This window comes from Vicugna pacos, chromosome 18 (genome assembly GCF_048564905.1).
Source record: "Vicugna pacos chromosome 18, VicPac4, whole genome shotgun sequence".
NCBI lineage: Eukaryota > Metazoa > Chordata > Mammalia > Artiodactyla > Camelidae > Vicugna > Vicugna pacos.
In genome coordinates this window covers 39,027,967-39,043,891 of record NC_133004.1, presented here as the reverse complement: position 1 = coordinate 39,043,891, position 15,925 = coordinate 39,027,967, and the positions used below count along the sequence as shown (strand labels likewise).

The 15,925-nt window shown below is 38.1% G+C and overlaps 1 protein-coding gene across 4 annotated transcripts in view; it reads right to left on the bottom strand.

Moving 5' to 3' along the window:
- The window catches only part of BAZ1B (bromodomain adjacent to zinc finger domain 1B), a 58,415-nt gene extending 44,300 nt beyond the window's left edge, over nucleotides 1–14,115 (bottom strand). For 3 of the 4 annotated variants that reach the window (XR_012061264.1, XM_072943120.1, XM_072943121.1), the window contains exons 1-3: nucleotides 13,828–14,057; nucleotides 6,667–6,783; nucleotides 3,031–3,175 (exon numbers count right to left, since the gene is read on the bottom strand). Coding sequence is in view for 3 of the 4 variants with exons in the window: in XM_072943120.1 (XP_072799221.1) it covers nucleotides 3,031–3,175; nucleotides 6,667–6,783; nucleotides 13,828–13,934 (369 nt within the window). In the remaining variant the exon portion in view is untranslated. Of the gene's footprint in view, nucleotides 1–3,030; nucleotides 3,176–6,666; nucleotides 6,784–13,827 lie in introns of all 4 variants that reach the window. The other variant, XM_072943122.1, reaches the window with a different exon arrangement.
- Between the last annotated feature and the right edge of the window lie 1,810 nt (nucleotides 14,116–15,925).

Below are 15,925 nucleotides of genomic sequence, written 5' to 3'. Positions count from 1 at the left end.
TATTAGGTGGAATGTTTTACAAGTGACAATTAGATCAAGTTGGTTGATAATGTTATTTAGGTTTTCTATATTATTGCTAATTTTCTATTTTTTCTACCAGTTACTGAGAAGGGGTGGGGGTGTTGAAATCTCCAACTATAATTTTGATTTGTCTATTTCTTTTTATAGTTTTATTTTTGTTTCCTGTATTTTGAACTGCTCATTAGTAAACACATAAACATTAAGGCCTGCTATAGCCTCTTAATAAACTGACTCTTTTGTCCTTATGAAATGCTTCTTTATTCATGGTAATATTCATGTCCTAAAAAACAAAAAACAAAAACCCCTACTTTGTCAGATACTTACATAGCCATTTCAGATTTCTTTTCACTAATGTTAGGACGGTATCTTTTCTTTCATTGTTTTCTAGTACTCTTATTTGTCCCCTTATTATAGGCATATATATATAGTTGGGTCTTGCTTTTTTATCCAATCTGACAATCTCTATATTTCAGCTGAAGTTTTTAGACCATTTATATTAGATATAATTATAGATATGGTTAGGTATTTGCCTTCTATTTGGCATCATCAAAACTAAAAACTTCTGCTCTTCAAAAGACACTATTAAGAAAATAAAAACACAAGCCCTTTAGTGGAAGAAAAAGCAAAAGTGTGTATCTAATAAAAGATTAGTATCCAGAATATATAAATAAGTCTCACAGCTCAAAAACAAGAAAATAAACAATTTAAATCAAAATTATAACCTATAATGAAAAAGAATATGAAAACAAATATATGTATGTATATATATGAATGAGCTATGCTGTGCACCAGAAACTGACACATTGTAAACTGACTGTATACTTCAATGAAAAAATTAAAAATTAAATTTTAAAACAGACAAAGATTTGAACAGACACTTCACCAAAAAAAAAAAAAAAAAAGAATAGGGCATTTTCAACTGTATTCAGTAATGCCAAAGCGTTTACCAAAACAGTTAGCAGTGAATGAGCAGCTTCACATTCTTCTAAAAACTTGGCATTATTTTTACTTTTTCTTATTTGCTAATGTGATATGTATAAAATGATCTCACTATGGTTTCAATTTGATTTCCTGGATTACTGATGAATATAAACATCTTTTCATGTTTATGGATATACATATCTCCCTAATCTCTCTCTCCCCTTTCCTCAAACTTTTTTTCTTCCACCTTGCAGATGTGTACAGAGTATTTTCCTTCTGCCACTCCAAATCCATCTCCAGTCTTCTCTACCTGGCTCTGTGCTGAAACAGGCTGACCTTTATGAACTACATCAAAGGGCTCCTTTGCCCTCTAGATTTTGGTGAGCTCAGGAAAGGAAGCATCTGCAGAAAATCGTACAATGGAAGAAAAGCGATATTGGGGTATTCATTCCTCTGACTGTCTCCCTAGCAGGTTGGTTTTATCTTACTACCAAAGTACTTCTCCATAACTATATTACTCTTTTCTAGTTCCAGTATCTACTCTCTCTCCTTGTTTACTTAGGTTTTAGAAGTAGAAAGGCCTCTCCACTATTGATAGCCATGAGGTACTTAACCTTTCCTTGTCAGTTTTCTTTGACCTAGATCAGACTGTTGTCTGTTGTCTACAGTTCTTTTACTAAACTCAATTCAATTACACCATTTGAATATGCCATCTGTTCCTGCCAGGACACTGAATGATATAAAGTGTGTGATTAACACCCAATGATGATCTCCCAAACATTACAAATAAAAAAAGCAGCTAGGAGACACAGGGAGTCAAAGAACTAAATTAAGGAAAGAACAAGGACTTTGGAACCAGACAGACACAGACTTACTAGCTACTGTTGGGTTACCTAAGCTGTTTCCCTCCTCCTTTTCTCTTGCGAGCCTGTCTCTTTTGAGGCCTTAAAAAAAGGCAGTATTCACTTTCTCAGGCCCCTTGCAGCTAAGGGTGGTTATATAAGCCATGGTAAGGACAAAATCCAACACACCAAGAAGAGCCGAGTAGAAAGGCAGAACGATAAGAGTCTAGGTCCTTGACAGTATTAAGCCTCTATACCAAAGTTGGAATTGCCTGCCTCTGAGACTTACTACATGAAATAATCAAATGTTTTCAATGCTTAACCCAATGCTACTCAAAATGTCCCCAGAGTGTTCGTATCATCACACTCTGGAGCTTGTTAGAACTACAAACTTTTAGGCCCTACCCTAGACCTTCTCAACCAAGCTCTCAGTGGATGGGGCCCAAGAATGTATATTCAGAAATCTTCTAAGTGTTTTTATTTAGGGTAAAGTTCTGAGAAGTTCTGGTACTGTTAGTCAGCTATTTCGTGACATTCACCTAAAATCACTAGTACTAACTAGTATATCAACCTGAACAAACTTTTAAACATCTGAGCCTGTTTACCACCTCAGCCTTTCTGTGCAGATTCTTTAAGACATTACGTAAAGCAACTAGCTCGGTATCTAGTACATACAGAAATTCAACAAACGTTAGTTCCCTTCCTCCTGAGTCTTACTTTACGCTTTTAAAGGATTATATAGGGATTCCTTTAGTGTGAGGTAAATACTTCACCCATTGAGTTTAGTAATAGTTGTCCTTGAGCTATTTGGGCTGGAAAATTAAACAAATTTAAATAGGAAAAGAAAAGTCAACTCGATCACTACTGTAGTGAAATGAAATCTTCTGCCTGTGGATTCCATGGATTTAGACTAAACACATTTCAAAGTCTTTTAAAGGTATGAAAAAAATGACAAAAGAAAAAAAAACAATATAGCATAGAGTTATCAAAAAAGGATAAAACAGGGAAAACAAGAGTGCACTGGTACACAGTGTAACAATTATCATACTATTCAACATTCCCAATAATCAATATGGTTCTAAAATTAGGTCCTTAAAATATCTGATATTAAGTAAAGTGGACTTCAAATGTAACACAATTTTACACATGAAGAAATACATTCTGTAATCTATGTTAGAAGCTCTAATCCTGACATACAGTGAGTCAAATCACATTAAAAAATAAAGAAATAAAAATAGGAGCTCACCTCAAAGTCACACTCTTCTCCCACAGCATATTTGGTCATGATCTCCAACCAAGCACTATCTACTAACTTCTCTAAGGAGGCTGTGTTATGGTGAACCATTTCCAGAACAAGCTTCTCATACCAGGCAGGGAACTCCTCCTTCAAACTAAACAAACATGTCATTGTTACCAAGAAAACGCAGAAAAGCCTACCAGAGTTATTCAGGTCAATTCAAAAAGTTCCTTAGCAAATAATATGCAAGGCACTGGGGAATACAAAGACTAAAAACCATGTGGTACACAGGAAACAGAGAGAGCTCTTAAATAGCTTTGTCAGATTGACCTATCCGTGTTAATTTTCTCATTTATAAAATAAAAATAATAAGCACATCATTTGTAAGGTTGAACATTTTCCCATTAACTTGTTTTTTGCAGCTGACTTCCCTTTTCAGGTATAAATTATTTATTCAAATCCTTTGCCTATTTTTTGCTTAGGAGATCATAACTTGATTATTATGTCTCAATCAATAAAATGCTTTCATATGCATTCATTTAGTTCTTACAATATATCTTGTGAGAGGTCTAGAATTTTCACTTTATGGATTTGAAAAATCATGAATGGTTAACATGTTGGAACCATGACTTGAACTCCAAACCCAGTGCAAAGTCAAACAATAATGTACTACTTTTCATTTATTAAACTAGCAAAGAAGAACTTTAATTATTATACCCAACATGAGCAAGTGAATAGTGCAAAACAGCACACACATACTGCCAAAGGTCTATGTTTCAACTCTTTTGGAAAGCAGTTTGACAACAGTTATGAAAACTGTCGTATGTACACAAAGATATTCACTGCGGGATACTTGATGGTAGCAGAAAATGGGAAGCAACCTAAATGGATAGTTGTTAGATATCCAATCCTGACCAGACGTTTAATATTTGTGTTACGGGGCGAAAGGGAGGCTCAGGCATGAGAACATTCATACAAATGCAAGCATTAGGTTTATTATCATATTACAATATTCTCAATCACTCTCAGTGCTGTTCATGACAACAAACGTTCCTCTAACTGCTAGGCTTAAAAATCTCTTATCATACTCCCTTCACAATTTATTAACCTACCAAGTTATTTGCTATTCCCACCTTCTAAGTCTTCCTGTCTTTGTTAAAGCTGTTACCTTTGTCCTCTCCACTGTCCTCCCTCCCAGCTTAATCATCCTTCTGAGATTCCCTCAGACTTCCTTAATTCCATAAGGCCTTTCCTGGTCCCTATAAATTCACTCTCTCTTTCCATTAAGCCTCCCAGTCTCTCAGGCTTAAAGCTTCATTGTCTGTAGTTATTTCTGGGGAGTGAGACTGGACAATGATACTCAGATTCTTTTACTAACTCCATATTATTTACATTCTTATAACATGTATGCATTTCTTTTGTAATCAGAAAAATGTACTTCTACTTTGAACACAAATTATAAAACCTCAGTCTTTTTCAATAATTCCTCCCATCACCCCGTTAGCTATCAAATACACATAAAACATTCTCCAAGTGTGTTTTTCAGAACTTCTCTCCGATGTGATGGGTTCTAAGGTCAAATAAGTTTAAAACTCGTAAGATTAAACCAAGTTGCAGTTTCTTTACTATTGTCTTCTGAGAATCTTTACTATGCTAATATGTATGATGACTTTTCAAGAACAAAATCTGCAGTGGTACTCCAAAATTATGGCTCAAAATCCTTTTTCAGAATGAGACTCAAAAAAAAAAATGAATATGAGATTCCATCTCATTCTTTCTATCTCCAATAATGCCCCGATTCCCCACCTGAACACTCTCCTAGCCTACAGACTTCCCACCTGCCTCTTCCCTCTCTAACTCATCCTGAACACTGCTCCCTAATTAATCTTCTCAAAGCACAACTCCAATCATCAAAATACCATATGCACCTCTGCACTTCTAGAAGTATTGCTATTCTCCCACCTTTCGCTGAATTAAATACATATCATCTTCTACAACTGGGCACAAAGTATCCTTCAAGTGTAACTTTCTTCACCAAGTCTCATGGAGTTTTCCCTAGTAACTCTAAGCTAGTCTCTCTAACCTCTGAATTTCCCACTGTACTTAACCTCTCTGTGTAGGTAAGCAATTTATTTCCATTTTGAAACTGAATTCTCTGATTTGTTTCTAACAGTTTGTCACCTGATTCTTGCTGGGTTTTCCAGGTACATAGTCATATTATAAGCAACTGTAACTGACCTCCTCCTTACTACTCTTTATTTGTTATAGGTTAATGGTTATTATCTTTTATTCACAGAGAATTTTCACACAACACAAAAAGAAATCCACAGAAGGTAGCATTATCTCTATTTGGCAAAGAGCAAACAGTAAGTACTTACACAGTACAGAGGATTGTGCCTAGCCCTGTGACCAATTAAAGATTAAGTCAAATATGAGATCTGCCCTTAAGAAGTTTACAGGACACTGCATGGATCAGCAATAGCCCATGAGCCAAATCCAGCCTGTTACCAGTTTTTGTAAATAAAATTTTATTGGAACCTAGCCACTCCCATTTGTTTATGCATTATCAATGGCTGTTTTCACTGTACAACCTCAAAGTTGAACAGTTGAGACAGAGACCACATGACCCACAAACCCTAAAATATTTACTAACTGGCACTTCACAGAAAAGGTTAATCCACCAAGTATAGTACACTAAACAAGGGATAGACATAAACAACATTAATCCAAAACGGAACCATGTCAGTGACCCAAGCGAAGAAGAAATAGTCAACAGGTTAACAGACTTGACTAATTATTAGTTAGCAAGTCATTACTAGACTCCAGGTCTCAACTGAAGTTAGTGCTCTGTTACGCTAACAAAAGAGCAGAATGGTATTAAGATTACTAAACTGTATGCTCTCCGCTTACCTACTATCAAAAGAAGTCAATGAGAAGTCCACAGAAAAAGTTTTTATTCCAAATTTCCAAAAGAGTACTAATTTTTACAATGAATATAAATGAAGTATTAACCTTAAAAACTCTGAATCACTGTAATTTATGTAATATTGTACATCAACTATATTTCAATTTTAAGAAACCTGCTAAAAAAAAAGAGTACTGTTTAATCATTCCTAGTTTCCACTTATATTTTGCACGCTTCTACTGCCTAAATTCTAAGTGTTTTCTCTGAGAGAATACTCAAAGAGGCTCTTTGAACAGACAGGATTTTTAAGACATCTCATGCAACCATCCCACTTAGTTAAACTGTCTTCAAACTGTGTATTTATTTTTGATAGCTGTTGTAAATACTGTCTTAAACTTCAAATAACCACAAAATAAAGAAAACTTCCTGCTAATTTGCTGCCTCTGTATTACTTCTAGATTATTTCAGCTTCCTTTATTTAGAGCCACATTTCCAGAGTATCTACATGGTAAAAGTAAAAACACTCGAAAGACTAATCAATACCTAAATAAGCGTACATACAACTATATAACCCATACACTTTGTTACTTGCAAAATGACAATAGACAAGACACCAATACATTATACAAATGTAATATATTCTAATTTATGCCCCATAAATTTAAATACAAATATTGTTTTATGGTTAATATTCCCCTTTTTCTAATAGTGTGAAGATAGGCAGTGCTTCTGCTACTTACAGTTCAGCAACTTCCTGTTCCTCCTCCCAGGCCTCTTTGTGTGTTAGTTGACTGCTTCCAGTACTCTTACAAGTCCAAATGCGCTCACTGTATCTTTCCAAGCGGGCTTCATACTCTCTATTAGCAGTGGCTCAGGAAAATAATATTTAAGCAACAAATACAAGTAATCAATATCCATAAAATACTTATCATATATAGGAAAAATTTATAGTATCCTTTCTATAATGTAAAGCATAAATAAAATTGAAATCAGAGTTTTCAACTGGCAAATCCAAACAAGATGATTAAGACTAAAGTATAATTAAAATTGTCCTGTTTAATAAATATTAATATTTTAGTACAAGTGCGCTTTCTTTAATTCACCTAAGTTTCATTTCACAAGATTCACACAGTACTAAAACTTAGTAAGAAATAAAAAAAGGCAAAATAAAACACAAATCATAAGGAATAAGAGAGGTATGTGGAACTGTTACAAAACTCAGATGGTCAGCAAGTTTAAGAATCAGTTCCACAGTAAGATGCGATGACTACACCAGTCTCACAAGCAGTATGGAATAACCTTGTACATGTGCTAATGACCCATTTACTAACAGCCTTCCAGTCTACCTTGGAAACACTTGATTTAGATGTCTACGGTTTAAAAAGTAAATTCCGTAAAGTCCTAAAAATAATTGATATAGTATTATTTATCCAGAATTTATGTTGTATGCAATAATACTACATTCACAAGTCATCTACCTACCAGTCACTGTTTCATCTTTGTGAGGGAGATGGAGGAAGAGATCATATAAATCATGTATATGGTTTCCACACCATCCCAATTGGAATTCATTATCAGACAGCCACATTGAAATTCAAATGACAAGCAACTAACTTACTTTAATGCACAGCACAAGATGCAGTGTAAGAAAATAAACTGACACCACAACTAGAAAATTAGCTGCCAATCTCTGTACTTTTCAAGTGACACTTTTTATAGTGGCTGAAATAAAAGTATTTAAACAGCTCCCTTTGTAATATCACCTCACAACTAAACAAATAATGTATTCTTAATATATGGTGATTCTTGGTTTTCTGGGATTATGATCAGTTAAAAGACAAATGACAGAGATAAATCCGTAAGTAATCCTAAATCATAGTTTTTGCAAACAGTATAAGCACATTCTCTTGCTGTATCATTCTGTGGATCTGCCAAAAACAAAGCAGTAAGTCTGTTCTCCTCCAGGATGTTGCTAATATTTAATTGATTTAACAAAATAGAGTACCGGTAAAAACCAGGAATCAGACTTCCACAGAAAGCTATGTAAATCCAATCAGTGAAAATTTATAAAATCCTACGGAAAAAAGAAAACAGCAAGGCTTCCATAGGGACATTATGATAACTAACTAACCAACAAAATGGGTTTGTCTTCCAATTTTGTCTGTTTGCACTGAGAGGAGGTAAAATAAAGAGAAAGAATCAGTGTAAGTGGATTTATTTAAACAGTCAAAAAGCTTGATAACAGCCTAATACATTATTTAGCTATAGTGAAGAAATCACTGTGCAATCAGAGAGAATGTGAGATTAACAAATATGTCCTAAGAGAAAACATTAAGCTTTTATTATTAGTTGTTATTTTAAAAAGTAGGAATAATGTGCCCAGTCCATTCTCCTTAGATCAAGATCTATATGGCCAATAACATACAAGACTATCACCTGGATGCCTCTGTGATACCTCAAATTCAACTTTTTTTAAACTAAACCCTTACTACCCCTCCACTCCCTCCTAAACTTGCTCCTTAACAGATATTCCCAATCTCCAAGTCAGACACCAGAGGTAAGGGGAATCATCCTCACCTCTCCAGTCCCCAACTATAACCACTTATATATTTTTCAATTCAGTCCTTTCTCTCCAGTAACAGAGCCATTATCTAAACCCAGTTTCTGATCCTCATTTCTCACCCAGTCATAACATTTTGAAACATTCTAATTGGTCTCACTGGTAATCCTCTTCTTCTCTGGTCCTTTATGCTTCTCACCCTAACATCTTTTTTTTCTCAGTCTTGTTTTTAAACCCATTTCTTCTGATTACTTAAAAATCTCATTTGCCCTCAGGCTCCTTGAAATGCAAATATGTTGCACAGGGAAAAAAGTCCTCTGGCCACAAAAGTACTGAAAATGACTCCAATCAAGATTTTTGTTGGGTTTATTTTCTATAATTTATATTATTTTAAAAAGGGAAAAAGGAGGAAGCTTTTTTCAAATAATATATATTTAAATAACATACATTTATTGACTGATTATGGTTTTCAAACAACAGAAGTCCCCTCTACCCTGATACGTATCTTTCCCACCCTCCTTTGAAAATCATTATCAGTATAGCATTTTCTTTTTGGGTAACCTCATCCATTCCCATTACTTCAATTACTACCAATATGCTAATAACTTCAATCACCAGTTCAGTCTCCTCTCTCTGAACCAGGCCCATATATATACTAGCAACATATACATCTATCTCTATTCGGATATTCTTAGCAACTCATTTTAAGAATATCCAAACAAAACAAAAGAAACTGATCCTCTTCCAGAATCCTCTAAATCAGAGAATGGCACGACTAACCAAATGATAACTAAAACATTACCTTTGACTCCTCCCCAATCAATCACCAAATCCTGTCAAATCTACTTATTTCAGAACTCCATTTACAGTACTCTCCACCTCAAAGGCTAGTAAATTTACTCAGATCACCATTATCTATTGTCTAGATTATTTAATCACCACCTTGCTGGTCTACGCTACAGATCCATTCTCAACACTACAGCCGCAGCGATCTTCCTAACCTAAAAGCCTGCTTCTTTAGTGTTCAAATTTTCCAACAGCCTCCACTAAATTTAATTCGAAGTCCAAACTCCTGAGCCTATCTCATAAGGACCTGTGATGCAGTCCTTTTCTGTATCTCTCATCATTCCATCTCCATTCCCGCTTCTTCATTCCAACCATATGAAACTTCTTTCAATTTTTCAAAATCAAGAAACTTCAAACTCAAACTCAAAGGAACACAGTCCTCTATTTTTCATTTAGCTAAATTCTAACCATCCTTTAGATCTCAACTTATAAGTAACTTTCCCCAGGGAACATTTCCTTAACTCTAAAACATGGTAGATTATTCTGATCTTTCCAAATATCCACTTTCTTTCCATAAGAGGATTCTATATCTTCACCCATTGCCTTGTGACTTACAATGCCTCCTGGGAAGAGGAATGTACATCCCATTCCCATGGATGCTGGGCTTGGCCACATGACTTGCTTTGACCAGTAGATGTGATAGATGCCATCTCCAGGAAGAAGCTTAAAAAACCATCACGGTTTTCTCAAGCTCCTTCTGCCACTAGAAGAGGACACCTAAGACAGGAATTGCTCCTTCAGACTGAGTCTTGGAATAAGAAAAACGTGCCTTTCCTTTTTTTCACCCATTTTCCTTTTTTTCGAATGTGACCACTAGAAAAATTTTAATTACATGTGGCTCACATATTTCTATTGGCCAGCACTATAAACCTAATGTTTACATCTAGGAATGAATGGCCTCTGGCAACACAAAAATTTTAATTGGTTAGTCATTCAAATTAGATTAATTTCAAAAGTCTAAAACTGAAATTCCTAAAACAACCCCTAACATTAGGTATTTTTAAGTTAATTTAACTCTGTTCTGGTTATTACTTTGATTTATGTTAAGAGAAAAGCTAAAAATGAAAATGAAAGGAGAAAAAAAAAGCCCATTAGAAAGCTATTGAGTCAGCTGCCTCTAAATCCTATTTCAGATTTTAGGTTACCAAAATTAAGTCACTCACTCTCAAATAAACACTCAGAGCAAATGCCAATTGAGGTTTTTATGTTCCAGTGACTAGCTGCACTTATAATTGCAGACAAAATGTCAAAGCAATTCTCCAAAGGTTGTGTAAGCTATAAATGATAAGATATTTTCAAATCCTAGACTATCTTATCATGCATCTACTTTTTCAAGAGTTCAAGAGCCTTACCACAAATGCTGCCTTTGTTCTCTTTAGCCTTGTAAGGACTGTTTCTTTCAATAAAGTACTTGATAGCCTGAAAAGAAGTGGCTCAGAAAAGTATGGAGGTTAAATAAGCATAACTATAACCCTAAAAGTTCTAAGTGAGATGACAAAGCACCAACTCAAGGTCTGCTTTCTAGCCTATTTTCTCTCTTTGGACCAGTCTGTGATTAAGTTAAAAATAACTCTAACTTGATATAACTTTTTACTTTAAAGACATTAAATTATAAAAATCAATATAAGAGTTCAGTATTTCAACTGTCCAATAAAGTCCTGTCTTGCAACTACAACTTAACTCTAGCTCTTAAAACGCTCTTGTCGTTATTTTTCTAGGTAAATCGAGTTTCTCTGGCCTAAGGCCAGAATAACTCTATATTCTAACAGCCCCTCCTTATCCACCATCTAAAAGTTCTCATATATTAATGCCACAAAGGTTATGAACTAGTTTCTAGGCTTTAGAAACTAGGAAAGTTGAAGCAATACAACAACAAAAAATCAATCTACAGTAGGCTGCTTGCTTGTAGGTTCAGTTCGTCCTTAAAAATCCATCTTGAGTTAAATACAGTCAATGTAGAATTCTATTGTCAAATAATCACATCAAGAAGTGATTTTGAGGGTATAGCTCAGTGGTAGAGTACATGTTTAGTATGCAGGAGGTCTTGGGTTCAATTCCCAGTACCTCCATAAAAAAAATTTTTTTTAAAGAAGTGATTCTGATAGAGAATTTTTCCAACAAAGATTTAATGTCTTGCCTGTAGCACCAGACTAGGAAGCAATGTACCACAGAACCAATGCTATAGTAAAATAAACATAATCATCAATATACAACCCACTCATTAAATGTGTGCATCATTCACAACTACCAACGTAAGTTTAATGAAGATGTACAATAATACCTTCAGTGCTCTCAGCTTTAAGTCAATAAAATACCATACAAATTTTCTTTAGAATATACACGCAATCAAAAGGTAGGTATTAGGAGAAAATTAAAGTATGAAATCCTATTAAAAACATAACTGTAACTAAATTAAGAACTAGAAATAATACTTCAAATGCAACAGCTACCTAACCACATACTTGCTCTCCTCTATGAAATCACTAATAGCCTAATAAAGAAATAAGCCAATCTGCCAATCACACAGTACAATTGTTTAAAAATCATCTTCAAAGTGCTTCCACTTGTAGAAACTCCCAAGGGAGAAATCCCCCAATATGTAACACAATTTAAAAACTCCTTTGTTAAAGGTGTTCTAAACACTGGTAATGGAAAATTTTTTAAATGAATTTTTATTAAATATATACTACTCAAAAAGTTATACATTTGTTTTCAACTGTCATCATTAAAAGAAACTCCTCATACATATCACTATACTTCAATGATTCCAGTAAATAATATGAAAAATCCTATGCTGCCAGTTGTAAATTAGCTCTCTATAGCCATTTTTTTACATAGCTCAGTACCAATTACAGACTTAGAATTTATCTCTTCCCTATAGCAGTTCCTTTTACGCCACTAGAACCAGAAGGATATGGCAGATTCCCACAATTAATTTTTTACTCCACTGATGTGTTGTAATGTTATTTAAAACAAACAAACAAACAAAAAAGGTAGGGCACTTTCAGAATGCTGTATTTAGTAGAACCAGAGTATGTCTCCAAAACAATCCCCAAGTCCTAACAGGACAAGAAAAAGAACCAGATTATCACTCCTATCTCTCCATTAAATGCACCTTATCTTATACCACAACTGACACAAACAGTGGACTAACATTAATAAAAGCGAAGGAATAGTATTCCACGTTCCTTCTTGATTTACTCACAGGGATGACATACGAAGAGCAATGGATTCTACTCCTGACTCTCACCATTTACACAGTGTGGGATGTTTAACAAAGTCAGCCTCAACTGCCTGCACCTACCTAGCATACCTGACAGGAGAACACGACCTTCTCCAAGATCCATTTCAGCCCTGAGATGCTATAGTTCTATTTCTTCAAGAGCCTTCCTACAGCATGGACTAACTTTCCAAGTCTCTGCGTGTAAACACCTAACATCCACAAACTACTCTCAAATAATGAGGTTATCCCATAAAGCATTACATTAAAGGAAGTATCAAACAGAAATGAAATCAAATGATATGGTTCACAGGGACACTTCCTCCTATAACAGAAACAAGCAAACTGAAACTAAGAAATCCACAGGGAAAGGGCTGATAAAACTAAATAATACATCAGCCTTCACTCTTAAAGCTTCCGGTATACTAAAGAAAGCTTGATTCAGAAACCTGTACATTTAAGCTTCAAAAAAGGATTCATTCGGCATCCATAAAAAGAGTCATACAACTCTCAACTAAAGACGAACAATCTTGCGCAAGAAAACTTAAACAATGATTAAAAGAGAGGATGCTTCTTATTTAAAACATCTGCCTCGTGTTCCTAAAACAAAAACTTTAAGCATGTCTTTGGTATTTTTTAAATGTTTGTTAAAAGACAAATATCGATCTCCTTGTACATCGTCAAAATTCCAAACCTGTGCATGCCCAGGGAAGGAAGGCATCCGCTCCTCCAAGGTAACTTTTTTCTTGCCTCTCCTCTAAGTCTGGTAATTCATTCTTGGTTTTGTGCCTCACGATCCTGTCAGTTCATCACCAGCCTCAAGTCCACTTGGAAGAAGCAAAACACCAATCTCCCGCAAAGATCGGGGAAAAACGCAGTCGCGACTTGTACGACCCGGATCACGAGGCCGCGCAAGTACAATTTCCAAAACTTAAATGGAAGGTTTAATTTGAAAAGAAAAAAGCAGAAGCAAAGGAAACCTCACTCCTCCAGGTACTTAGGGCCTAAAGCCAACCCTCGGGGGGTGAGATGGAGGGTCGCTCATCCACAGCGAGGCCCAGGGACAAAGTGCGGAGCCGAGGGAAGGATGCGGAGCGTAGGGCTGCCGGGCGGCCGAAGCCTGGCCGGCCTGCCTGCCCATCCCCCGGAACGGCGGGCTCAGGGTGCAGGCCCGCCGGCGCCGGGCGCACTGACAGCTGCCACAGGCGCAGGGCTGCGCGGCCCACCCCGCCCCACCCCACCGGCGGCCTGGCCGGCGCGGCTGGAAAAGGATACTCCCGGGTGCGGAAGGCCTCCTGAGTGTGAGCGATGGTGAAGAGCGGCTCCTCGCCGGGAAGCGGCTTGACCAGCGGGAAGGGCTTGCGGCCCAGGAGCGGCGCCATCGCGGCGGCGGCGGGGAAGGCGGCGGCTCCTCGGGAAGCCCGCAGCGCAACACTAGGCCCCGCGGCCCGGAGCAAGCGCCTAGCTCCCGGGGGTGGGGTGGGGGAGGGGAGGGGTGAGAGGGCGGCGCGAACTCGGCTCCCTCACTGCTGGCGCCGCCGCGCGAGAGCCATGGAACGGGACGCCAGGGCACAGAACTCCCACGCACACCGCCACAACGTCCCGAAGCCTCCGGCCAACCTTCGGTACAGATCCCTGCGTTCGGCAGTCACGACTCGTCTTCAGCTGCACCGGAGGAAATTATTGAAAAATGGCGGGAGATTCCCCTCCTCCCCCCGGCCCGGCCAGCGCACACACTAACTTGCTCCCCTGTGGCGCCGGTGGCGAATGCTCCAATAGGCGGAGAGCTGGTCAGCTCCCACAGCCCATTGGCTCAGAGAAGCTGCCGCTCTGCGCTTGGGTCCCGCCCCCTTCCTGGGCCGCCTAGTTGGGTTGCAGCGCACTAGAGGGCAGTATGAAGAGGTGAAAGGTCACGTTATGTAAGAGCCGGTGACAGACGTGCGGGCCTCCAGCGGTGGAGTTGAAAATGGGGGACAGCGGGAGACCGAAAGGCCAGGAATTCAAAGAGGTCAGGCCAGAGAATCCCTCTAACATATACAGACACTACGCCATCTGTCACCGAAGGAGACACTGACATCCGGGCACCACTGTCCGTGTGGTGCGCCGGATGGGGGAGGGGGAGCGCACGGCCAGGGGCTTTGTCTTTCCACTCGTGCTCCGCCCCCTTCTTAAAGGAGCCGCTCTCGGCCACGCCCGGGGATGCGCGGTTGGGCGGATGGGAGGAGGGGTTGGCGGGAAGTAACCTCAAGACCTTGCCCCCAGCAAAGGTTTTACTAAGGGATGACTTGAGCCCCGGCCTTGCTTACCCCAAAGTCAACTTCTTCTGGACGAGAGTGTGGTTGAGATCTGGATATTAATATGACGCTTGTTTCTCGGGGCTTGTTGCAAAGGGTAATATATAAGCTATATCTTATTGGAAAAATATATTAAATATATTAAGGGACATGTCTATTAAAGATACATCCATTCATTCAGATAGTCTTTACTAGCACTTACAAAATAGCTCTCACCCTGCGTTGGGTGCTATAGGGGGAAAACATAAGACAGACAGCCCCTAAAAAATAAGAGGCAAATAATTACAGTTCTGTGTGATGAATGCTGTTCAAAGTGCGCATTAAGGAAACGGCAGTAACAGTGCCTGGAGAGTGAGAACATTCGAGCTGCTTCTCCAAGCAGAGTACATCCACATAGTCCAAAATCTTTTTGGCTATCCAGTACAACCAGAAACATACTCATTAATCATCCATCCCTATTAAATTGTTTCCCTTGATTCAGAAATCTTCATCATCCACAGAATATATCTTCCCACCCCTTGGTCTTCCAACACAGCGACAGGGCTAGACTGCTAGGTGTCCCTGAATGGCAGCATGCCAATGCTGGACCCTTTTCTCCTTTTCTTACCTTGAAGTGAGATACACCCCAGTTAAAGGTAAGTTCTAGGTCAGACCCCACCTCTATGCAACTTCATCTGATCACCTAGCAGAGAAGGGAGCTCATCTTTTTTCAGCAGCTATTTCTTCTAAGAGGATTAGGAGAAATCTTCTCAGAGGATGTGGCATTTGAGTTGATAGTGAAGAGATAAGTAGCACTTCATTAGGCAAAGAAATGGACAAATGTTCTAGGCAGAGGGAGCAGCAAGCAGACTTGGTAAATTCAGGACAGTGTGCCTAAAACGTAGGAATTTTGATGCAGAAGTTATCAAGAGATGAAAGTGATAAAGAGGTCATCCCTGCCACAGCATAAGGGTGGAATTAGAGTGAACACTTAGAAGGAAATTGCAAAAAAAAAAAAAAGAAAGAAAAGGGAATTGAGGTGTTGGGGGGTGCAGGTGGTAAGAGTGCATGCCTAGTATTCACAGGGCCCTGGGTTCAAT